A 26,402-nucleotide genomic window follows, 5' to 3' on the forward strand; every position below is an offset into this window, starting at 1 on the left:
CGAAAGAACCAAGAAGATGAATCGCAGGTTGGCAATACTGCAACACACATCATTATTTAGTCGTCTGTGGGTTTAAATTTTGGAAGTGGATAAAGTGCAATGCGTAAGTGGCAAATGTTGTGTGAATGTTTACGTAGCTGGTTCGTGAGTTAATGTGTGAATGTTGTGTATGCGAATGTGTTCGGTGACTGCCACGTGTATGTGCATTGCGCGTGACAGTTACACGCGTGTGTGTGTGAATATATTTCACATGGCGAGTGCTCTGTCGGTACGCGTATATGGCAGGTGAGCAATTGCATGTATGCCTTGTACCGCATTAACCAAAGCGTTGCGTGTGCGCGCTTGTATCCCTTCTGTGCGTATGCATGTTGAACTTCTTTCGCACCGTACGTAGCAAACCATTCTAATCGAAGGTGCGATGAGCACTGTTGGCTTACTTGATTCGACTTGCGATAGCAGCACGGTTGGCTAATCGCATGCCTTCCCGTGTCCTTATTTAGTTTCTCCCGAGCAAGCGTTCCTGTGTGTGTATTTCATAAATCTCCATCGCTGTCATCACCATCGTCATCGTCACTAAAGACAACGTAGTCGTGACAAGGCGCGGTTTCGTTTGACGGCGACGATGGTAGTGGTGGTGCTGCACATGTTGACGATGGTGATGATGATGATGATGGTAGTGGTGGTGCTGCACATGTTGACGATGGTGATGACGATGGTAGTGGTGGTGCTGCACATGTTGACGATGGTGATGACGATGGTAGTGGTGGTGGTGCTGCACGTGTTGACGATGGTGATGATTATGGTGGTGGTGGTGCTGCACGTGTTGACGATGGTGATGATGATGGTAGTGGTGGTGCTGCACATGTTGACGATGGTGATGACGATGGTAGTGGTGGTGCTGCACGTGTTGACGATGGTGATGACGATGGTAGTGGTGGTGCTGCACGTGTTGACGATGGTGATGATTATGGTGGTGGTGGTGCTGCACATGTTGACGATGGTGATGACGATGGTAGTGGTGGTGGTGCTGCACGTGTTGACGATGGTGATGATTATAGTGGTGGTGGTGGTGCTGCACGTGTTGATGATAGTGATGATGATGGTAGTGGTGGTACTGCACATCTTGACAATGACGATGATGGTGATGATGGTGGTAGTGGTGGTGCTGCACGTGTTGACAATGATGATGATAGTGGTGGTACAGCACATGTTGACGATGGTGATGATGATGGTAGTGGTGGTACTGCACATGTTAACAATTACGATGATGGTGGTAGTGGTGGTGCTGCACATGTTGACGATGGTGATGATGATGGTAGTGGTGGTACTGCACATCTTGACAATGACGATGATGGTGATGATGATGGTGGTAGTGGTGGTGCTGCACGTGTTGACAATGATGATAATAGTGGTGGTACTGCACATGTTGACGATGGTGATGATGATGATGGTAGTGGTGGTACTGCACATGTTAACAATTACGATGATGGTGGTAGTGGTGGTGCTGCACATGTTTACGATGGTGATGATGATGGTAGTGGTGGTACTGCACATGTTGACGATGGTGATGATGATGATGATCATCGGGTGGAGCGCGCAGCCAATGGCTCGTCGCTCTGCAAGGCGGCGCTGCCGCTGCTGTTGGACGCTTCGCTGCAACCCCGATCCCTCCTCCTCGCTCCCTCTCCCCTCCCACAGCTCTCCGCCTCTCCCCCCAGCAGCCCCAATGTAAAAGCGAGAGGCGCCACTGCTAGCGAGCCCCAACTCAGATGCGGCACGTGCGGCGGGAAGCGGAGTGATGCTCGCGATGGTGGTGATGATGATGGTGATGCCTCTGGTCGCGTGGCTCCGTTGAGACTTCCATACCCCCACCTCGATCTCCGCTCTTCTTCCAACCACCACCACCACCACCGTTCGCTGCCGATTTGACTTGGAGGTTTTGTCGTCTTTTTTTGGTTGTTGCTTTCGTCCGAAACAAAAGCGGAGGGTAACACGCACACAGCGAGAGGTGACACGGACACCCCACCCCATCCCACCCACCCTCTCTGCATCCCGACTCCTACCGCCCCATTGGGATGTCGAGTCCCAACCTCTCGACATCCCCGTCGGGGGGCCATTTGGTGGTTCCAACGGTGTCGGCCCAAGCAGCGGACGGGACGACGCTGCTCACGCTGACTCTGTCGCCGGGCCACGGGCCCTGCTCGCCGAGCGTGCGCAGGGCATCGTTCTGCGGGATCTCCTTTCACCTGCAGATCGGGCTCACGCGGGAGCCCGTAACGCTGGAGACGAGCGAGCTCTCTCTGGGAGCCGTGAGAGAGCTGGCTTGCTCCGTGGCCGACCAGAAGGTAAGCGCGGTGGTGGTGGTGGATGGATAAGACCATGTGCGCCAGGTGACAACAGGTTGTTGTTGGTGGTGGTGTATAAGGTGGTTCCCAAGTTTGTTGGTCTTTGTATTTGGTTCAGCGGCGGTGGGGATTGCACTGGAACTAGCGAGGCAGGTTGGAGCGGTTTTGCGATTGTGCGGCTCTCCCTCTCTCCCCCCCTCTCTCTCTCTCCGATGGGTTATCGGGCTTGTGACGAGCGTGAGTTGGTTCGGTGTCCGACGTTTCGTTCCACGTGCCTGGAAGCTTCTTCACAAATGGATGATCCTAGCGCGTCGGACACATCGTGCCGAACAACACGCGGTACAATCCCAAAACGCATCGCAGAGCTGGTTGATGTACGTTTCAGAACTTGTGGGTTTTTTTTGATCGGCTTAATGCGGAGCGCGGATGCATATTAACTGTTCATACCCTCCCCCGCCCACGTGCCTGCGGGGCAGGTGTGGGCTGACAGGTAATGACGCCTGCAACCTCCGATTATCACGGTTGGCTTACGTGCGGTGCGAAAGAAGTTGAACATACGTACATTCCGGTGAAGAGAACGTTACGCACTCGATTGTGCCCTCCTGGACACGACTGTCCACGTTTACCCGCATTCTCCACGATCGCACAGAGACTCAAGTCGCTACACACGCTGGACGCGCATGACGATTTAAACAAACACAGATAGCCCCCCCTGCAAAGAGCGAGCCCTAAATCCGAGTAAGCGTCGTGCATGTGCTTGTGTGTTTGTGTGTCCGGGTGGGGAGCGGTGGTGTAGTCGTTTGCGTGCTGCGCTACTGATCCGGTGACCCGAGTTCGATTCCCACTCACGGCCAACACCTTTGACGATAATCTAAAACGGTCATGGGCTCTCCCCTAGGTCGACTCAGCCTAAAATGAGTACCCGGTGCGGTGTGTAAACATGGCCACTGGGGAGACAAAGGCGGCCGGGTGTGATGCTGACCACCCACCCCCTCGTGTGCCGTGCCGACCTTCATAGGTGCTCGCGAACAGCACTTGCCCCAATAGTCTGTTAAGGCTTTGTGTCCGGCGTGATGTATTCGCACTCTCGACTTTAATCGGTGCTCCCTTTCTGCGCCACGTCTGGCTGTTGTTTAGCAATCATCGTGCGCGTGCAGCGTGTGCCGACTGGATTCGTATTCACACACGGAGAGTAAGATTGGCAAACAGCGTTTGTTGTCGTCCCACCGGTTTCGGCTTGCAAAGGACTCCTCCTGCAGTCTCGGCAGTCTCTCAATGATGGTGACGACGATGACGATGATGATGACGACGAGGACATCGGCCATTCATGGTGATGGAGACGCGTGATGATGTGACTATGACGTCACGGTGCTTTCACACGATGAACACCACCTCCGATGAGCATTGCTGGCTACGTACGGCGCGAAAGAAGTTCTACATAATTTAGATATGCGCTGTGCTCCAGGTTGTAATTGAAGTAATTGTGGCGTGGGATGTGATTGCGATCCTGCTGCACGCCGTTGAAGACGGACGGCTGTGGGACGTATCGAAACAATGCATAGGACAACGGCCTCGTAAATGTTGCACTCTCGCCTCCTGGCAATTAGCACGGTAGTGAGCGTTTAATCCTCGCCACTGCCAGGTAATATAATAAAGAACACCGATAAAGATGCCGTGACACCAGTCACAAGTATAGGCCGTGCTGAGCCAGTGTAAAAAAAATATCACGTGACACCAAGTTCCAAATTGTCACATTACGTGCAGATTAATTCCTGTTCGACATTGATGCTCGGATAAAAAAACCCATCACAAGCATCTATCAACAATAGTGACGATGGTCTGAGTCGGTGTCGGATTAATCTAGTGCGGGGCCTGTAGCATATGTTACAAAGGGGCCCTAATGACAAATTTACATAAATATTAAAACATTAACATGGAGGCTTTCGCGACCAATTTCATCCAGAGAGGTTGTTTTGGGTTGGATCGCGTAAATCTGACATTAGTGATTTAGAAATGTGACTTAGTTCACTTATATTGTGCTGTGTTCTCCTCTTATAAAAACACAACTGTTTAACTTGCATGGTAAAGTAATTGTATTGTTTCATTCGCTATGCAGCCGGATAATACGACAAATTGCTAACCTTACACACCCAGTCGTTCATAAAAGTTGAAGGCAGTATAGTACTATAGTAGTAGAGCAAGTGCAGAATCACTGAACCGGAATTGATAGCTTGAAAGCATTTAGCGCGGGGCCCTTGAAAGTGCGGGGCCCGTAGCTACTGGGATAATCCGGCACTGGTCTGAATGTGTAACCGCGATAGCACAGGTCTGTCTCGCCACTTGAAACAGAGACGATGCATCCGCGTGGGCTAGCACATGCTTAAAGAAAGGGTCCTCCCTAGTACAATGTGTACGACTCGGTAGGGTGACAACTACTAACACACACAGGGAAGGAAGATCGTGGGAAACCACGGAGGCACTTGTGCCGAGCAGGCTGGAGTGGTGGAGGCAATGCTTCCCAGCGGAGGCATACGCAAGTAATTTTTTTCGTAACACGTGACCAAATAATAAACACACGTATATTGCGCAGGGACAAATGGAGTATTGTAAAATCACCCGTAATGTGACGGATCTCGTAAGCTAAGCAGGTTTGAGCCTGGAAAAGTGCGTGGATGGGCGACCACGAAGCACAGAATGTGTTTTCATATATACACACAGCATGCGGCACTGCGTGGTGATGTTGTGGGCAGTACAGCAACATCCATATTTGTACTCTGCATTATTTGGTCCCTCCTCGATGCTTCCCACCTTCAAGCCACGACTGACCCAGCGGTCTGTGGAGTGTAGTGGTCGAATAACCTCCTCGACCCGCAACGGTGTGGTGTGGGGGGGCCCTTCATCTGCCAGTGAAATGAAGACGAGCATTGCTGTATGTACGTATGTTGAACTTCCTTCGCACCGTACGTAGCCACCCGTGCTAATACATGAAATGCTTATTCCGCCACGTAATAAATACATCTACCTATACTGCGAATTGCAGGCGTGAGGTTGTGTCAGTGGGTCAGTGCAGAGCTGCGGGTGTTTACATATCGATGATAATATAAACAAACTGCCGCTTTATAGAGAAGTTCCCGTGTACACTTGTAGGCACACACACGCGTCTTCCGTCTGTAGTGGCCTCCACCGACTTGCGGGTGATGAGGAAGTGAACGAGAGAAGCACCACGGTCTCAGGCGTCGATGAACCTGTGACCTTTGCTTCGACTATTGAGTGTTTGGCTTCACGAGCAAACGGGGGAGGGTGGGGGTGATGCTAGAGTCATATGCAGTCAGTTTGAATGTTAAGCCCAGAGGATTAACAAGGCAAATGATGAGTTTTAATGAGAAATGCACCAGCGTACAATAGCCTACATTTAAATTGGCTCTTATTAAGCTGGTGGCCGGCACAAGGTGTAGCTAGGGAACGTTCGCAAGAATTGTTGGAGTCATCTGAACGTTAAAGTTATGCTGGTGTTAAAGTTGTTTTGCTCTCCGAGACCACCTCCTTTGAGTATATAAAACTATCATTTGTTACCTGCCCTGTGTGCATTGCTTCTGGCAGGTGAATCGCCTCTCCAGCTCGAGGGAGCACTTGATTCATGTACCACCAGTGCTAAACTGCTACAGGGCAGTGCATTTCATCTGATATTATATATTTTTTTTCTTTTTAGACTCAATTTCTCATTAGATTTTGTATTATCGTATTCAAACCTACCGTATACATTGTTATAATATTCATTATTTACGAACCTAAATATACGATTTTTTGTTCTCAACTTAAATATTAATGGTTGAATATTTTTTTACAAAGTTCCACTGGTGGGAAAGCACGGAATTGAAGTAACATTCCCGTAGCATCACATTTTGGGACCAATCCAAATTCTGTGGAATTGTGCACCTTAACACATCACATCACGCATGCGAGGGTGGGATTTGGCACAAAGTTGTTGCTTTTCAAGCGTTGAGCTGCGCCTTTGTCTCACGGAAATGAGGGCTCCAGTGAGCGCAATTCCGCTGGTGCAGGAAACCATCGGAATATTGCCTGCTGTCTATTTGCAAGACTCGGTAACAAGTGAAAGTGCCTGTGGATTAACCATAGAAGTCTGGGCCTATTGGTGCCAACGTTACCCTCGCATGTAGCGTGTCCGCGTGTATGCTTGTGCGTGTGCACATGCGCACAATGTTGTCGGTTCTCGGAAGCTAAGCAAGGCTGGGCCTGTAAAGTGGTTGGACGGGCGACTGCCATGCATGCCAGGTTGGCATCGGCTGCATCTGAGCCATGCTACGTTGCGGTCAGCAGAGGGCACTGCAGCAAAATTATCTGTTGTACAGTACTGTGATTCTGTGCTCCCGTGTCTCCGCTCTCCACCTTCACGTATTTGCACTGAGCAATGTGGTGAAGCGCGGTCAATAAACCCCCACGACCCACGTGACATAGGGAGGCCCTCATCCATTAGTGAACTGACAGAAAAGGCAGTACATTGTACATGCTGTGTGTGCGTGTGCATGCACATTGACATATAAATTGACAGGTAGTATATCAGGCCAACTCGGTTCTAACTCTAGGCCACACACACACCACAGTCGGCATTGTGGTGTTGGGACCTCTGTGTTGGCCCACCCTGCGGTTGACTTAGCCTAAAACGAGTAGCTTTCCTGGTGCGGTGGGGTTTATATTGTGGGGAGACAGAGGAGGTCGTGAGTAAGTGGTCCCGGTTACATCAGCACACCGTGTGTGGGTGATAATAGGTACTCACTAAAACTAAACTATTCTAAACTATTTTTTTTATTTTACCAAGTGAGGCCCACTGAGCAATATAGCTCTTTTCAAGAAGCGACCTGGTCACAAATGATAGCTCAAAGAAGTGGCTAACGTGGAAATGTATAGCAGCCAAATTCTCGAACGCATATTTCTAAATGTGAAGGGAAAAAACAGAGGGCCCGGGGAAAATGTCACTTGACCACCGGGAGAACATGCCAATTCCAAATGTACAATTTAACACGTAGGCATCTTCAGGTTTGGGATCGAACCTATGACCTTCTGTGTACCAGGCGAGGCAGTTAACGTCTCACCCCACGGTGCTTTCTCGCCCCTTCGGCAATCTATATAGGCGACATTTGCAGTTGCAGCCGTGGTGTCATGTGCAGCTGGATCGCAGTGTGTAGGTGTATGTCGGTTCCTATGAAACGAGAGGTTTAAATCCAAAAGATTTTTCCACGCACGTTAAATAAAAGGACGGTGAATTGAAAAATGATTTTGCAAGTAATAAACTGCGTATGGACAAACGCTTCAGCATGTTAACCCTCGCCACTCTCAAGCCTCGCAGTTCTGTTGTCGTTTGTGACGGATATGCAAGGTGATCTACTCTGATGCCTCACTGGTTTTTTATGATGTTTGTTATTATCAACATGGGGATGAATATTGTGAAAGTGATGGCTCCAAATCCTACAGAGGAGGAGGAGAGCGGTAACATCTTTAATACCTGTATTGAGATTGGTAGGAGACGACATGTAGGAGCTTTTACGTAAGATTTCTCCACATTTAAATGTGGTATCCATAAATGCATCAGTCGTGTATGTAAATGCATTGCGCTTGTGCTGTGTAAGTTATTGTGACAGAGATGCATTGTCCGTTGTCCGGAGTCTGCACAATATATGACCACGTGGCTACTATGTTCCCATGCCGAGTACCTTGACTAATCTTTCTTTGGCTTTTGATTTTACATTTCAATACGGCAGACAAAATTTGACGAACAGCTTTTGAAGCTTGTCTAACCAACAAAGCATACAAATACAAAGATGTCGACGTATACATGCAGGATGAATAGTGTTGTCGGTTCCGAGGGCTCGAGAATAATGAGATTGTGTGGCTATATTTGACTCTACAGTATATTGAATGCTGCTAATATAAATAACACGTGTAATTTAATTGCCCAGGAAGGCTTCACTTATTCACCAGGCTTTCACCGAGTCACTAGACTCCGCTTGTAGATTTTCTGGGTTAATAACGGTGATGGAGACAATGCCGACGATAACAGTGATTTAGATTATCCCGCCTAAAAATAAACTCGCCAAAGTCCACTCATTCATCCAGGAAAACCAAAATGTATTGCCGAGACTTGCTCAAGATGGGCCCTGCTTGGGATGTTTTCCCCAATTTTATTGTTTGTTTAAGAAGTGTTTGGCTTTGTTTGGGAGGAAACTGGAGTACCCGGAGAAAACCCACCGGGGGCATTTATGAACGTATGTGGAACTTCTTTCGCGCCGTACGTAGCCAACGATACTAATCGGAGGTGTGATTACATGACCATTCAGTTGAGAATTATTTCGCAAAGTAATCAACTGTGTGGACAAATGCTTTGTCAGTTAGATCACGTGTGTCGTTAAACCCGCCACCACCCGACAGCCAATTTGTAAGTTTTGGCACCAAATCGTTACTAGTTCAGCACACCAGTGTGTTGGAGAGTAAACCCACAACATTTACAATTCGAGTACGAAGTTTTTCCAGTAATTACAAAACAGCCTCATCAGACGACAGCCAAAATTGTGGAGACCACCTCCTGTTTCAGTCTTAAATAGCGGAATGAATTTGATGTGGTCACTTGTGAGCCAATGAGGTACAAAGACCAGAGGGGGGGGGGGGTTAATGTATTCGTAGAAATTACAATGCATATCTGTCACACTCAAGGCTCTCGCGGTTCTGTAGTCGTCATTTACGATGGATATTCAGGGTGATCCACACCCAGATGTCGTGCTGGCCCATGACCAACCTCGGAGCCGGGAGTGGGTTTGGGAGTCTGGCGACACTGCGTTGTGATTCCACCAACCCTTCGCGAGATGTCACAGTTGCACGTGCGTCACGTACAACATCACAGTTTTTTGTACGTAGCACTCTATGGACGCGCACTATATTTGCTGATGTATAATGTGGAACAGCTTTGTCGATTCTCAAGACAATTTAAGAAGGGGTCCTGTATTGGTATAGTTGGCCATTTACATTTACGAATTGACGTTTGGGAATTAGCCAGTGGACCCAGAAAAAAAACTCTGCAAACGTTCAATATATTAATGCCTCAAACTCTGCACAGATTGATTAAAGGATCCACTGCGACACTTCCACCTCCCAAGGCCACCTCACCACAGCCCGAACAAGCAGCACCTGGTATTCCCAGGCTGTGTCACACAATTAAGTACCAACAAGGCTCAATCATGATTAGCTTTCAAGATCACGGTGACATGCACAAGAGATGTTGTCGTCGGCAATCAAACGTTGTTACGTGATGTTATGTTCAGAATGTGGATAGTGATTATTTTTGACCTGAAAACAATTCTAAGAATAAATGTAACATCTCGCCGCGTTGGCGAGATAATAACTCCCTCACCTGGAATGCACGAGGTTGTGGGTTCTATCCCGACCCTGACTCCTTTTTTAATATTTTGAGTTTGCGTGGTCTCTCTCTCCCCTTTTCGTCGCGTGGTTTTTTTTTCCCTGTGGGTCTTCCGGGTTTTCCCTCCACATTTAGAAACATGCGTTTCGCGTTTTTTTTTTTGGTGACTGCTTTCCATTTCCGTGTGATAAGCCACTTCGTTGAGCTATCATTTGCGACTATATCCCTTCTGAAAAAGAGCTACATTGCTCCGTGGGCCTTGATAATCGCCGCTAATTTTCTTGTGGCCTGAATTTACGCTGCCTTTTTTAAATATTATCAACTGCGCTGGAAACAACAGTGCTTTGGCTACCTACGCGAGGAGAGATTCGTGGAGCAATGTTCGATTACATATATTATTGCAATATTGGTAATAATCGATTATTATTTGTTAACGTTGTGGTGCATGTAGATTCTCCAGTGCAACATTAATGGATATAAAGAGAATGTATTCAATGCATGTTTCATAAACGTAATAAGCATGTGTGTTGAACTTCTTTTACACCGTACGTAGCCGATCATTGGATGTGCGGGGGAAGGACACGACACTAAACATGAAACTTGTTCTAAAGAAATGAGGATTTTCAACATAGATTCAAAAGTGCATAGCTCCAGTGGATTCCTAATATCGGAAGGAAGAGCGTTCCAGACGGCCACAGAATCGCATTTGAAAGCGTGTGATGCAGTCGACCGTCTTCGTTCGATGGCTTGCCAAAAGCCGCTGCGGGGATAACCGGCGTTTGCGTGATGGTATTTTAGGGTCTAATTTATAAACGCCTAACTGAGCTACAGAACAAGATATTTCATAAAATGCATCGCGCAGTCTGTTACCAGCGCATTGAGTAGTCGGCATAGATCGCACACCACTTGTGCAAGTTCGTCGCACACCCGTTGTGTGCGCGACGATGGACGCTGGTTTATTTTTTTGCCACGATTCTGATCTCTTGTGGCCTCGTCTCAACGGCAATGATAACGGGAACCCTAACCATCGAAAGAGCAAAAGCTCTTTCGGCTTTGCCGTGCAGGGGTCCGCGGTTGTTTTGCATCGCATATTGATTTGCATACGATGGCCATGTAATGCAAATTCTAAATGTGTGGCCCCCGAATGCGCGCGTTTTACCGCACACAACATTACTTGCAGTGAAAAGACTAAAGGGCGCATTCGTAAATGAGTGAGGCTAACAAATGCATATCCAGGTAAGAGGCATATCATCTGCTGGTACCCTCTCTCCTGTACAGGCACAGCATGAAGCACTATCCAGGCTCTGGATAGTGCTTAACTTCCCAGATGTGACAATATTGAACACAATCAGTGTTATTCGGCCATCGGCATACTTGGCAAAGCGGAGTGCAAAGACAAAGATCCCCCGTATAGTCTCAACAGACTGTTGGGGCAAGTGCTGTCAGCGGGCACCTCCGAAGGCAGGCACGACACATGAGGGGATGGGGTGGCCAGCACCACGCCCGGCTGCCTTTGTCTCCCCAAGTGGCGATGTTTACTTTCTGCACCAGGTACCCATTTTAGGCAGAGTCGACCTAGGGGAGGCCCAGGACCGATGGAGATAATCGTCACCGGCGTTGGCCGTGAGTGGGAATCGACCCGTGTCGCTGGGCTCATAGCGCAGCGTAGCGCTGACCGTTGCACCACCGCTCCCACACGGTGCACGCACACGGACACAGCGTTTGTGCTGCAGCGCGAACAAAGTTGGTACAAGCGTGTCCCCATTTGAGGCTCTCTCGTCGCGTTGTAAAGGACCGCCAAATTGGAATTACTCGGTCCGATGCTCTCTTCATAGCAGAAGCGGGTGCGAGCGATGAAGGATCGCCGGGTGTCGAGGTGATGACGCCTGCGGGTGTGCGAGCCAACTGTGAGGGGAGTGGTGGCGTCGCGGTTAGCGCTACGCTGCGCCACGAACCCCGGCTACCCCAGTTCGATTCCCGCTCACGGCCAACATCGGTGGCGATTATCTGAACCGGTTCATGGGCCTCCTCCCCTAGGTCGACACGGCCTCAAATGAGTGCCTGGCGCGGTGTGTAAACATCGCCAAGAGGGAGACAAAGGTGGCCGGGCGTGGTGCTGGCCACACACTCCTTTCGTGCAGAGCCGGCCTTCATAGGCGCTCGCTCACAGCACTTGCCCTCGCAGGCAGTTGAGGCTACACGGGGGGGGGGGGGGGATCTTTGCTTTTGAACTGTGAGGAAGGGCCAAGAGTGGGTCTGTGATGACGGGCGGGTAGCAGGGAGGGGTGTGCGGCCAGGGTGCTGTGACCGAGCCGTGCCTGGCTGATAAGCGGCCAACGGAAATGCGAGCCGAGCCATGGACCGACGTGCCCCCGGCACCCCCCCCCCCCCTCCACCACCACGGACGAGGGCCCCCGCGTGATCGTCTGAGCAGCGGAGGACCGCGAGTCGCTGGCAGGTGGTGGTTCTAGACTGGGGGCCGGCAACCTGCAGCTCCGGGAGCAGCCGCGTGTGGCTCTTTGCCGACTGCTTCGCGACGTTTTGTATTCGCGTGCATTGCGGCGCTTGAAATATTGAGTTTTGTAGACGGAACCAGTTAAAAAGAAAAAATCGCTGCTCTTGTTATTTTGGTTTGTCCGATTCCCCCTCCTCTCACCCCCCTCCTCTCACCCCCCTCCTCTCACCCCCCTTGTTCTAGATGCAAAGAATAACGACATGCTGCCCTAGCGGAGTGGGTATAATGCACTATTCAGAGTGACGGCGCGGCATCTGAAGGAAGCAAACAATAATTATTGCGTGAAATCCGCAGGCGTGCTGTGCAATAACGTGAAACGTTGCCTGCAATCAATTGGCTTGAAACTGGCGGTGCAGGCGCAGTGCAATCGGAAGTGGTTTGTTCTCGAGAGGGACATGTGTCCAGCGTTCTCCACCCGTCACGAACTCATTCTTCCCACTGGCGATTTTCATCGCAGCGTTCGCAATTGTGATGATTGCCCCCCCCCCCCCCCTCTAAACATGAGACCTGTTTGCAAGTTGGTAGGCTTGAATGTATTCTAATATGCTGGCACTTTCCAGCAATGTATGTACCTTAAATGTGTACAAAGCAGCCCTAGGAACAAAGCAATTGGACATCATTTCAAATCAGAAGCGCCTACTTCAGCACCTGGTCACATGTGGACGTGTGCATTGCGAACAATGAATTAATGAGAACTGGTTGGCCTGAAGCCACCACTTCATGAGAATGTAACTTTTTGTCTCGTTGAACAGAGCACCCACATTAATGTTTTCCAAATGATCCGAGCCGTTTCAGCAGGCTCCAGGCTATGTTTTCCTGGCTTGTGAATATGTCACGGTGCCCGCAATAGGCGATGCATTTTTAACGTCTTATCGATAGGCACCAGTCCCCTACGTTCTGCTACCGGCAAGGCAGATCGTAAATGATATGTGCTTATCACAAATGGTCACGCTGTTAAAGTTTATCCCTTCGGTCGGTGGGACGTTGCCCGCTTTCCGCTTGGAAGAAGTCAATTTGATTTGTTGAGGCTATTGCTTGATATGTGACCTTGTGGATATTTTTTTTATTGTGCCCTGAAAAATGCCATCGCAACGCCTGTCATTTGTGGAATGGCAGTCGTGGGAGAGGGTTGCCTGGTGGGTGAGAGGGGGGTGGGAGGTTGTGGTGGTTGGCACATGCCAACACAATTTACATGTCACTGCCAAAGCAAATGGAAAAAAAAATTGCACGCTGTTTCAAATGAAGCAGAGCACCTCGGTATGATACTGCTGGGTGTAATGCGGTTACCTGCCAAGCGCGCTATTTAATGATCAGAACTGCGCTGGATGAAACTCGGTCTTTTAATGTGAACTGACGAACAATGTGCATGGTGCGGTGTATGTTGTGCTATCTCGTATAATGCTTATGTCTGGAGGCAATTGCGCGGGAACAGAATTACACCCTGGGACATGGAGCCCGATTATCACAAGTTGCGTTGTGATTAGCATAGCTTTGGGCTTCTGTAGATGCAAAATGTTCTTAACTGTGCAAAGCAGAGAAGAGCGCATATCATCGATGGCTAGTACGCCTGCTTTGTTTGTGAAATACCATTACTGTGGAAATGCTAAAATGTAATTCCAGCCTCTGGGCCATACGTAACATTATGCACATATCATAAGACTGACTATAGATGGGTTGATGATGGGTTGGACGGTGATGTATTGCTCACTGCGCTACGCTAAACCGAGCAAAAGGAGTAAAATGTTCAGTCATGGCTAGCATCGGTGGCAAGTGATATCCGAACCAGCCCTGTGCTCACCCCAACCCAAAATTATCTCTGGTTATGTTAAAATACAACCGCCTTGCCCAATACAACATGGAGAAGTCTTCATTTGGCAGTAGATTGAAAAAAAGCTTGTGAACTATTTATTTTACCTTTTTCAGACGAGTACGTAGCCAACCTATGAGCACGGGTTGGCTATGTGCGGTATGATAAAGGTTCAACATACATACTGGACCTGATTTTATTGCAGGTGGCTGAAACTCAAATTCCACCCCAGGATCTCGGTGTTAAATTTTGGCCCCTTGAGATACCTGGCCATCTTGATCATTCATTTTTGTAAATTAATGACATTAATTATGAATTATGATGCTTGCTTTTTTTTCTACAGCCATTGTTCCAGTAATTGCTGCACACATTCACAGGATTTCCTTTTGCAAATGGATGCTGTATCGTTCTGTGTACAGGAGTCTCGCAAAGATTCGAGACTCTTTCTCAAGAAGGTCTCTACTTGGGATTTTGAATTCTGTATTCAATATTGTGTTGAGTACCTGAATAAAACCCTTACACGTGGTGGGGTGGCGGTGGAGGTAACACTTACAAGAGAGGTCAGGAATGTTGTTACTGTGCTTGCTACCTGCTGACCTCTTTGTAGCGCTGATATTTTTTCCAACACCTCGTGATCTTCGCCCCGTATTTACCGACTCGAATACCAAACTGTTGTGCCCGGCTGAACAACCGAGGCGTGTTTTAATCTCGCGCTCGCTATGCTCCCGGCACGGGGAGGATGTCGCGCTACCAGCCTCTCTGCGCCTGTCGAACGCCCACAGTGTTTACAAGATTCCGCTCCACCCCTCGGCACTGATGCATGCATGCATTTCCTTCCTTCCTTCGGGAAAGGCCTCTCTAGGAAAAATAGTCGCAGGCCCGCGCGTGATTAACGTGGCGGCTGCCTCGTGTGGCGAAGGCAATAGGGTTGAAACAGTCGTGCTAAGTGCTTGACATGTCGGTAGTTTGCCGAGTATTAATAATAATAAAAATGTCTTTTTATCGAGTAATGCCTTTTTAAGATGATCCTGCATTGTGATTTTTTTTTTGGGACCGTTCAACTCATGAGTGCTGGGTATGTGTATGACAACCCGAGAACCTTTTGAGAAACACCCAGATTATCAGGTTATCATTAAAATCTCTGAACGGATGGATACAATAATTATTTGTCACCTCTCCCATCCAAATACTATACAGGCTCAACCTTGAAAGGTAGCCGTGGTTTGGATCTATTGGGACCCGACATAAATCAGATTGTATCCAGAATAGATGGATGATCCACTTCTGAGTACTGTATCCGCCTACAGATTATACCCCAATTATACACCAATTGACTGGGAATGGATTTTAATTGGTGTTGGGCAATAATCTATTATTTTTTTGAGTGAATTCTGTATAGAAACCAAGTAACCACTTTAGATTGTACGTACAGGCTATGCAACGGTTGCAGAATTACATATTTGTGGATCAAACCATGACTCCTGCAGCCATTAGATTCTACATATAATGCATGGCTGTAACATTACATATCCTAACTCCCTGGGGAAAAGGTTTTGGCGGATATTGAAAAAAAAATGGAATATGTGAACATCTACAGAAACTGATGGTTACACCATGCACAATAGGTCACTGGATGAAAATAACACATCAGCTGTTTTAAACGTGACACTGCATTCATGTACTTTGGAAGTAATCAAATGTATGTGAGATTAAAAATACGTGACTGTGAAAAGGTCATATTTGTGAACGTATATTGAATGACAGCTACATCATGCACACAAACTGCACTGGGTGGGGAGAGCAGTGAATTTATCAGGGCGGATATACTGTGGTTGGGTATGTAAGAGATTGCAGTGCATCAAGGAAAAACTCTGATCTGACAATTGGCTGTTGTTCAGATCACATTCCAATCGGTGTAGGGTCAGTCTGACTCGCCAATTTCAATTCCAACTTTTGCTTGCAAACGCCCCAGCCAATCCGATGTTTTAACCAATCTAACGGTTATACCTCTCCTGAATACACACAGACTATTATATCTCCCCTATATCCTTAACAGACTGTTGGGGCAGTTGCTGTTGGCGGACACCTTGAAGGCCAGGCACAGTGCACGGAGGCTGGGGGGGGCAGCACCACGCCCGGCCGACTCCGTCTCCCAGTGGTCATGTTTACTCGGCATGGCACCAGGGAGCTATTTAAAGCTGAATCGACCTAGGCGAGGCCCAAGACCGGCTCACTTATTTTCCGCCGTTGTTGGTTGTTAACGGGAATAAGAACTTTGGTTGCCGGGTTCATAGCGCAGCGCGCTAACACTGCACTACCGCACCCCGCAACAATAACAACAGCAGCCCTCGTTCCCCACTACGTGGCGGTGACATCACCATGGGCGTTTGTGCCAAGCTAGGTGCACTTTGAGGCCCACTGGCAGGAGCTCACGGAACAGATCCAGGTGCCACGGGTTGACTGACTTCAGATGACTGGGGGAGACACCAGCTGCCCCACGCCCAACTGTGTCAACTTTCTGCGTTTTATCCGCCCGGTGCTCTGCTTGTTGTTGTGAGCGTCCCTCTTCTTGCCCTTCCGTTGTTGCTGGAGGGGCGACTGCCTCCAACGACACAACACATGCGCGCGCACGTGGCGTGCAAGCGCATTCATGTGCAAGCGCATTCGATATAAAGGACGCCTGGCTGACGTGCAAATTAGTTGAAAGAGTCCTTCGTTATTCTTTGGTTCTTTCGGTTAAGTCGCGTCTAAAGATAAAATAATAAATTAAATAATAGCATATTACGACGTTTCGATTGCAACACAAGCAATCATCATCAGGCATAAAAGAAATAGCAACAAAAATCTAACTAGAAAACTATAGACAGACATACAAGCAGACAGACATCACAAGGACACACAGAGAGAGATCACATATCGGCACAAAGAGGATAATTCCTGCAAGTCACGAAAGCTCCAAAATTAAGATTAGTCCTTGAGCGAGGGCGTCCCCTTTGTGTGGTCGCTTGGCACGCCCGTGGCACTCACAGCACCTGAACAGAAACACGAGCGACAACATCAACAAACACCAATGGTCACACGAATGTAACAAACACCACGAGACGTTTCACCCATGGTGTTTTAGTTTATTTGGCTCGCCGGTATGGCTGTTTTTTTTTTATTTCGTGCGTGCACGCTTTCACCAACGACGTGCGCGGTGTCTGACCAGCGTTGGGAAATCGTGGTCAAATAACCACCACGAGCGGAACGGCGCGTGGAGGCCCTGGTCCGCTTGTGGATTGACGAAAGGCTGGTGCATGTACGTGTTTCGCGTGTTACACACACGTCGTCTGTGTGTGTGCCCGTGCGTATGTGAGGAGCAGTTGACTCGCTGATACGAACCAGGCGACCCGAGGTTCGATTCCCACTCGCGGCCAACACCAGTGACGATGATCTGAACCGGTCCTCGGACTCCGCTAGGTCGACTCGGCCTCAAATGAGTACCCAGTGCGGTGCGTAAAACATCGCCACTCGGGTGACGAAGGCGGCCCCCCACTCCCTGGACTGTGCCGGCCTTCATAGATGCTTGCTAACGGCACTTGCCCCAAAAAATCTGTTGAGGCTATACGTGGGATCTTTGTATGTTGTATGTGGGGAGCAGTAGTGTAGTGCTGAATGCACTGTGCCACGAACCAGGCCACCAGAGTTCGATTCCTGATCACGGATAATAAGAATGGCAAATGTTTTAACCTGTCCTCGGCCTTAAATAAATAAGTACCTGATACAGTGTTTAAAATCATATTTCTCTTGAATGCGTTGTGGTGCTCTCGGAGGCTGACTGCGGTTTACCAATCATCCACTCCCTTTTAGCTCGTGCAGGTGTAAGATGGATTGTGGCATTTCAAGACCGCAAGGGATGGCCTGCTGGATGGTTTTGGGGATCTGAATGCAACAGTGGAGAGACCATGGCTGATATTGACAATGAGTGAACACACATGTGTGCTCGACTCAGATGCTTGACAAAAAAATATAGGTCTGCCAGTTACCTCGAAAAGCCTCAGTCTCAAGACACTTTCAGGATGGGTAACTGCATTTGTAAGTTTGGCCAATTCCATCGATGTTTGCTAAGGAAGGAAAACGGAGTACTGTATCCAGAGAAAAACCCCAAGCATACGGAGGGATAACCCTCAGAGCACCACGAATTACATATATACGCAATCAGAGCCCGTAAATCCAATCCATAAATGGACGCAGCCTACCGCTGTACTGCCATCTCCTGACCACCGTCATAGCCTCATCACCCACAACGACACCTGTGGTATTCCCAGACAGGCACCCATCCAAGCAATAACCAGGTTCAATACTCCTTCGCTTTTGAGAGTCGTATCAAATGGTGGCTTTTTAAGCCTTGCAATGCGTGCAGAGCTAAATGCAGCTTTTCATAAGACCTTAACTAGTTTGTTTGCATTGCTAGCATGACTGAAATCCCATGATGCTTTGCGTATTTCCAGCTCGAGGTGAAGTGAAGGACTTTGGATCATGTTTAAGGCCACTCGATCTAAAAATGATGCAATGTCAGGTTGTCTCGCTTTATTTCCGAAGTGTAGACATTGATGTGAAACTCAATCGGGGGGGGGGGGTGTAGTATAGTGGTGCATCGATTCGTTGATTCATGTCGATTATTTAGCTTCGCCATACATAGAAATGACATGCGTAGGATGGCCTAGCTTTTGAGTGTGCAGGCGGTGTAACTGCACTGATGGGGCCAAGGCACCGGGCTACGAAGAGAGGGGAAATTGGATGGCAACCATGCTAGCAACACCACGGCTGTTTGCATTCAGGCTAATGGAGCGAACAAAATTGTACCGTACAAATGGGACAGTAACAGCACGTAATACGATGGCGATGGAAATAAACTAACAATAAAAGGGATAGGATACTCAAATAAAATGATGGCCCTGAGCGACGACACTTCACCGAATCGCTGGTAGTGTGAAATTGCCAACCGCGCTGTGACCATCTTACCATTGTCGATGCGTTTTTTTTAAGTCAGATACTCAACTCTTACTCTGGCACCATAGGACCTCCTTTGCCAGTACCAAAATATGATAATAGGACTTTCCTCTTCTACGCCTTTTGGCGTGCTCTGGTCTAACACTGTTTGAGACGTGGCTCAAAAGAAAGCTGTCTCTGGTGTAGACCAATCAGTTTCAAGGACAATGTTATATTATTAGAGTGGTTTTTTTTCGCATTCTGATCACAAGCATTGTGGTTAATGCAGACATGATTCCTTGTAAAAATGTTTCAGTTTGGTGTTTTAACATCTTAAGACCTGTTTTGTTGCCAGAAAAAAGGGGAAAAACTATTATCTAACCATGGCGTTCAGCTGAGGTTCCTAATAGAAGCCTGACTCGTAGAGACCACTCAAATAATTTGCATGTCTTGGCAACTGGCCATCCCTCAATCTTTCACACGTGCTCCTACCCAGAGCAGGCTTTTTTCTTCCCAAATCGTACATGTAACATTCACTTGCCGATGACCTCTTCCAGACTTCTACATTGCTTCAGTCTTGCCACAAATTTCCGAGAATCACACTTGTGCTCAAATGCATGCAGCTTGGTTAGTTAAGGTCCAGAGATGCACACTGCAGACCACCTGCCTCCTCATGCTGTACATGTATGTTGAACTTCTTTAGCACCGTCTGTAGCTTTGTGACAAGATGGAACTTCACCACATATCTCTACTGGTGATTAAGTGCCTATGCTTTCGCTGTGGAAGATAACTCACCTTGAAGAAATCGTAAGGGGGTCGGCTTAAGAATAAAAAAATAAATATTAACTAAACACTTATGAACGCTTTGCACGGACTGTCAAAATTGACACGTTCCTCTTTTTCCATTGCATGTAATTGTCGGTCGGGATAAAAGCTATTCACCAAAGAGTGGCTGAATACCTAATATAAATTACAGACCTCAAAGCGTGCTGATGGTGCTAAAATATTATCGTTAGAATATTGAACGTGAAAAAAAAGTTCGTGCTCCTATTGCATTTGGCTCAATGTGCGAAGTGAGCTTATGTGTATTTTTTAGTTTAATCGTAAGCGACTTTAGCAAGGACTCTGAAAGTTGAGTGTGTGTGTGATGAAATCGTGAGGCCGATGCCAACACGGCCGTAATTTGATGCACGTCCGCGACATTTGCACTCGTGAATATGCAGCGAGTGTGAATAACATAGTTGGGAAATTGGTTACGCAAAAAATCAGTTTGGAAATGAATGTACGTTTGCGTGCAAACTTTTGTCGTGTCAACAGCTGAAGTAAATTTCACGTGCTGATTTAAACATGCTAATGCATCCATTTTGTTCACTCGCATACATGTTTTTGCTTTTACTGGTGGTATGAAGTGTGATTGTGCAACATTAAATTTAATTTCACACGTGTGTGATCTTGTACTTGTTTACTTTTTTGTGTGGCACTTTTGGATTTATTAATTAATTTTCTGTTAATTATAGTTTCCATATTGACTTATTGTTAAATATTCAGAAAAGTAAAGTTGGCTTGGGCAGGACACGTCGCTAGAAGGCTTTTGATGTTTGTGTGAACTTCTTTAACACTACGTCGCCACTCGCAATCCGTGATAATCAGAGGTGTGGAAGAAGGACAACAAACTAAACACAAAAGCTGTTCTAAATAAATGAGTTTGCAATCGAGATTTAAAAGTACATTCCTCCAGTGGCTTCCTAATTTCGGCAGGAAGAGCGTTCCAGTCGGCCACGGAAACCGCATCTGAAAGCGTGTGATGCAGGGGGACCGGCTTTGTTCGATGTTTAGCCAAAAACCACTGCGAGGATAATGGGCGATGGTCAAGACTAAGAATGGAGCGGCAGCAAAAGGTGAGAAACTACCCCGAGAGTGTCCAACACGGAGCAGGAACGATGACATCGGCTCATGTGCGGCAGCTACGTGGATTGTTGCATCCCAAGACATTGTAAAGTGGCGATGGCTTGGAGGACTTCATCCATCAGTGTAGAGATCATGGCCGATGATGATAGTTACCATAATTCATGTGGATTTTTTTTATTTTTGTTTAACCAAGGTATTCCACGAAAACAAAATACATTTTGTGTGTAATGGGCTTTCACCTGGTTATAAATGGTTTATTTTTTTATTGTTGGTTGTTTGTCAGTCATTCATTGTTGCTCTCCATATTGTGTGATTGGAGATGGGGTTCAAGTTTCACATTTATTTAGTTTGCGAGAGTGACCTTGGGCATTATTCTGCCAGGAGTGGGTGATAATTGCTATGTACAGTATATAGTCTCGATTGAGTAATTTTCAACTTTGGCAAACCTGGACTCTAACGCGAACACCCAATTGTCAATTGATATTTATCATCTAATGTTATCAGAATATCAGAATATTTATTTATACTGGAGAAATCCGATGAGACATAAAGTTACTTTTAACAGATGTCCAGTAGTGGTTAAAACACCCGCAGTATTAATCAGGGTGGTTGCTGGATTCGAACCGTGAACCTCGAACGTGCTAGCGCTAGGATACGATCACGGAAAGATGTGAAAGGGCAACTGGGTGGTTTGCTGTCCTGAATTGAGAAGCCGCAGGCAAACAACTCGATGTACAGCCCTTTGTCAGTTATTGGTATTGTTTGACCATACTTCACTGTGACGGGTGGTGTGGGTTGTTGGTGAAGGGGTTGGTTGTTCGGGATCGGTTCAGAGAGCACTCGCCACTGATGGCCAGGAATCAAATTCCGGTCACTGGGTTTATAGTGCTAACCATTGTGCCACTTCTCCCCATGCATCATTGTTATACTGATAAAAAGCAGACATGGGGCCCATAAAGAAGCATTGGCACGCAGTGCACATGAGGACATGTGGGGGGGGGGGGGCAGTTGTGTGGTGTTATGGATAAAGAGGCACTTCCATTAGAATTCTGTTCATTATTTCACATGTTACATTTCCGTCAAGGTGACACTGTCATCCTGTTATGCAAATTTCCAAAGGCAGAACACAAGTTTGATGGCAATGCCTCCAAAATGCTGACAATTCAGACGGAGAAACTCCCGGCGCTCGTTCGTTGTCGTTGCTGATATTTCGCGCGACGCTTTACATCACGATAACGCCTCTTTATTGACGCGAGGCGGGATAAATGTGAACGACTATGCAATCTTATCGCTTGTCACCGTGGCGGTGCAGATATTACAAAGGCCTTCTCTCGGAGCCAGCCCATCTACAATACAACACGATTGCAGCCTGAGACAACAACACCATCACCTTCGTACCAAGCGTCCACATTTATATCTCGAGGATTCATTTTCCAGACGAATGAAAAGTTACACTTTACGTTGCTACGCTTCGTAGCACGGCACAGAAATGTACGTATGTCATTTCGCTCCGTACGTAGCCAACCGCGCTAATCGGAGGTGCGGGGAGGGGGGGCGGACAACAAATAATTTGTACCCAAGTTGGTGAGCAGAAAAAAAATTCACGGTTGAGCTGTAATAGCTGTGCAAGACTTGCAGAAATAAAGTCCATAAAGTTTGACGTGCTCAAGAAGCTAATTGGCTGCTGGGAAGCTGGCATTCGTGAAACTGAATTTCCTTTCTTTCAAGCGTTTACACCCAGCGTGTCATATGCGTGTACACGTTTTGTAAGTGTGTGTGTGCGCACACAGTGCAGCGGTCGTGGTGGAGAGCAATAGTGTAGCGGTTGGCGCGCTGCGATACGAACCCGGCGCCCCGAGTTCAATTCCCGCTCGTGTTCAACACCAGTGACGATTATCTGAACCAGTCCTGAGCCTCCGCTAGGTCGACTCGGCCTCAAATGAGTACCTGGTGTGGCGTGTAAACATCGCCACTCGGGAGACAAAGGTGGTCGAGTGTGGTGCTGGCCACCACCTTTTCGTGTGCCGTGCCAGCCTTCATCGGTGCTCGCTAATAGCACTTGCCCCAACAGTCTGTTAAGGCTATACGGGGGATCTTTCTCTTTGTTTGTGTGCACACAGAGGAGCTCCATTTGATGCATTGCGCTGCCTCGCATGCCTTCATTTATTCCTCGAGCCGAAAATATATTTTTTTCCTTTGCCGTATAATGCACAGTCCTTTCGTGAATCCACCGTTGGATGAAAAGAATGTGCATCAATTCGGTGTCCCCCCCCCCCCCCCATATTTCACCGCGCCGGTCAGCGCGGGTTGGTAATAACCATTGACGAACGTAAAATTGTTCATTGCCTGCCCTGCGTTGTCATGGAGGCACTAAAATGTAAAAAAATAATATAGTGTCTTTGTTGCTTGTCGAACAAAACCAATCGGATCAAATGGTTTATTTTCTCCATCATATAAAATATCCTTGGCGATGTGGCGTATGGCTTTATGTATTCGTGTCTATATAAAATTATTATGTGCAGCTCTACAATTTCTTACTCGTGCCACCGCTGGCAAATAAAAACGGGCCTCCAATAGGGAGCTAAAAACGAGCCTTTCAAGAGGGAATTTGGCCTACTCTTCCACGTTGAGCACACGTTGGAAGAAGTGGGAATAACCCACACTTGTTTACCCAACCACGCACGACCTGCCCGTCGATTAGCTGCAGTGTACTCCTTGCCACTGCTGTGGCTGGACAAAGGCGGGGAAATTTTAACAAACTTGGTTCAACTGGCGTCCTCTAGATTCCAGGTCTACTCTTCCACATTGACCCAGGCATGTTGGGGGATGTGGACTTGCCTACACTTTACCCCGCCACATGCAACCTGCCACTCGACCTAATTGCATTGTATCAGTTTATACTGCTGTGTGGACGGTGGTGATGGGGATTGAATAAAATTGGCACCATTGTTTCAACTTCCACGCCGTGAGATGGTATCGAGCCTTTGGATTTCCAAGTCCGGTCTGGTAACCGCTATACCACGGCAGCATCCTATGTGTGTGTTTTTATATATATAAGGAAGCCAATTCTTCATGGCGTTGCCAAGTGCACTGTTTGTATCGTAGCCAGGTTACAGTCATGCGGGGCTGTGGCATTTCATTTCAGCCAGTGTGCCGCTGGTGGCCAAAGAAAATTATATACGTCAGCATGTGGCCATTAGGAAAAAAAGAGGCATCCCTTCCCACCACGGGTAAAAGCACAGGCTGCAGCACTTTCAATACGAGGTGAGGGTGGGGGAAGAGAATGGACAAGGCTGCATTGCACGCTTTCAGATGCGCTTCTGCGGCCCGCTCTTCCGTTCGATTTTAAGAAGCCACTGGAGCTGTTCACTCTGAAATCTCGATTGAAAACCCATTTCTTTCTTTAAAACTGCTTTTTGTGTTTAGTTTGTTTGTCCTTCTGCCGCACCTCCAATTTGCACGGTTGGCTACGTACGGTGTGAAAAAAGTTCATACATGCATGCGGCAGAGTAAATCGCATGGCAAGGGCACAGATATTTTAACGTGATGGCCGTTTGCCCCTGTGTCTTCATCGGATGTGGAACTAAAGCCACCACCGCACTTAACTCTTTCCCGATCCGAGGCGTCTGCAAGTTGCAGGGTGGGTCCCGTTTACCGTTGAATCTCGGAACGCGCAAGCGGGTAGCATTCATTTTATTTGGAGAGACATAGCACCGTTGTTTTGAAAGACATTGTTCTCACCGCAAAGAACTGTAGCGACTCGACTGCCACGTGCCCTCCCGCATAGCCATGTGGGAGCCTCGGTATCGATAAAGTTACGTATGTCATCGGTTAACCCTTCCCATGGGAAAAAGGGTTAAGCCTATGGGAAAGGGTTAAGCTTTAATCTCGGAGGAACAGCGAGTGCCGTGCGCCATGGGGTTTTCTGCACAGTGATTGGCGAGGGCATTGGCAGTTTAAAAAATATATATATATATTTGAGGATTTGACGAGGCAGATCGCAACGGCGCGATTGTGGCGGCGTCCTGGTGGTTTTGCTAGGACGTGCGCTGCGTCACAGCCAGACCTCTCCCAGCAGCAGCACGTTGGGGAAATTGTACACGAGTTTAAAAATACTGAAACCCCGCCGCCGCCGCCGCCGCCGCCCCTGGTTGTTTTTCCCAAGTAGCATTCGCTCTCGCGCTTTAAATTCAAAGCTTGTACTAACCTTTTCAAAACGTGCTATTGTAACAATTTAAATAAATACGAAGCATGCGGATGTGTGGGTGTAAGAGACAATGGAAGTTGGGAGTAGCACAGCGGCCGACTTGTTTCCCTACATATTTTCTGTTTGGAAAATATTCCAACTAATTGGCATAGTTTAATTGTATGAGTTGTGACATCTCAACAGGGCCTCCTGGCTCCCAGTTCCACCCCAACCAACACTGGGGCCAGTGTTGCTCGCTTACGTTCAGCATGTAGGCCCTCTGGATAATGGTGGCCCATTATCCAGAGGGCCTCGGAAGGCCCTTGCAAGGCCGGAGGGGCTCATGCCCTGGGCTATGAAGAGAGAGGAATTTGGACTTGTATCAGGGCCCTTGCCACCCTCACTCCCACACCACTGGCTTGAAGCCCCTCTTCTCCACTCACAAGGCTGGGAATTCACAGTAGTGATATTGGTTAACGGTTTTTCGGTTAAAGTTTCACTTCCCATAGGATCCCATGGTTTCGACTAACGTAATAACGTTTACGTTTTGCACGTGGTGGGGCCAATTTTGGCCAATCCGAGTGCTCGTAAGTGGAGCTGAGCATGCCCTCGGCCAATCAGCGATGCCCATTTTATGAGCATTCAGACGTCGACTGGCTTTGTTGTAAATGATTTTAAAATGTAATTACCATATTCGATTAACAGTTATTTAGGTTAACAATAGTTTGCATGGAACTGATAAAAATGGGACTAATGTAGTATTACTATTTCATATTCTTGGGTCTTTCGGTAAAGTCACGTCGATAGGTTCAAATAAAATAACAAAAATAACAAACAATCGTCATCAGGAGATGACGATTGTTTGTGTTGCTTGTGTTGCGATCGAAACATCGTAGTTTTTTGTTATTTTTTTTGAATCTATCTACCTGACTTTACAGAAAGAACCATGAATATGAATTCCTGCAGTCACGAAAGCTTTAAGTCAAGATTTACTGAGGTATTGTTGGTTTGTAGTCATAAGTGCATTTTATACTTGCTCGATCTGCCCTCCTCATCATGCAGGGTCATCCCTTGTTTCACAGCCCGAAGATTTGGCCATGTGTGTGCACCTCCCATTCTACAATAATCGCCCTGCACGACATCAGCTTGTGACTGCAACTGTTTAGCCTGTGACTTTAAATTTCATGTTTGTCAGGATTGGCGATTTGGGAAATATGTCTGTACACCGCATCCAGTTTACCGCA

General features: G+C 47.6%; 1 protein-coding gene across 2 annotated transcripts in view; it reads left to right on the forward strand.

The window, feature by feature from the left end:
• Window positions 1-1,614: 1,614 nt before the first annotated feature.
• The window catches only part of LOC144723504 (serine/threonine-protein kinase D1-like), a 157,792-nt gene continuing 133,004 nt past the window's right edge, over window positions 1,615-26,402 (forward strand). For both annotated transcript variants that reach the window (XM_078602300.1, XM_078602301.1), the window contains exon 1: window positions 1,615-2,345. In XM_078602300.1, the coding sequence (XP_078458426.1) occupies window positions 2,076-2,345 (270 nt within the window). In that variant the 5' untranslated portion in view covers window positions 1,615-2,075. The remainder of the gene's footprint in view (window positions 2,346-26,402) is intronic.

The sequence above is a fragment of the Lampetra planeri genome, chromosome 18, assembly GCF_965212315.1.
Source record: "Lampetra planeri chromosome 18, kcLamPlan1.2.h2, whole genome shotgun sequence".
NCBI classification, from domain to species: Eukaryota; Metazoa; Chordata; class Hyperoartia; order Petromyzontiformes; family Petromyzontidae; genus Lampetra; species Lampetra planeri.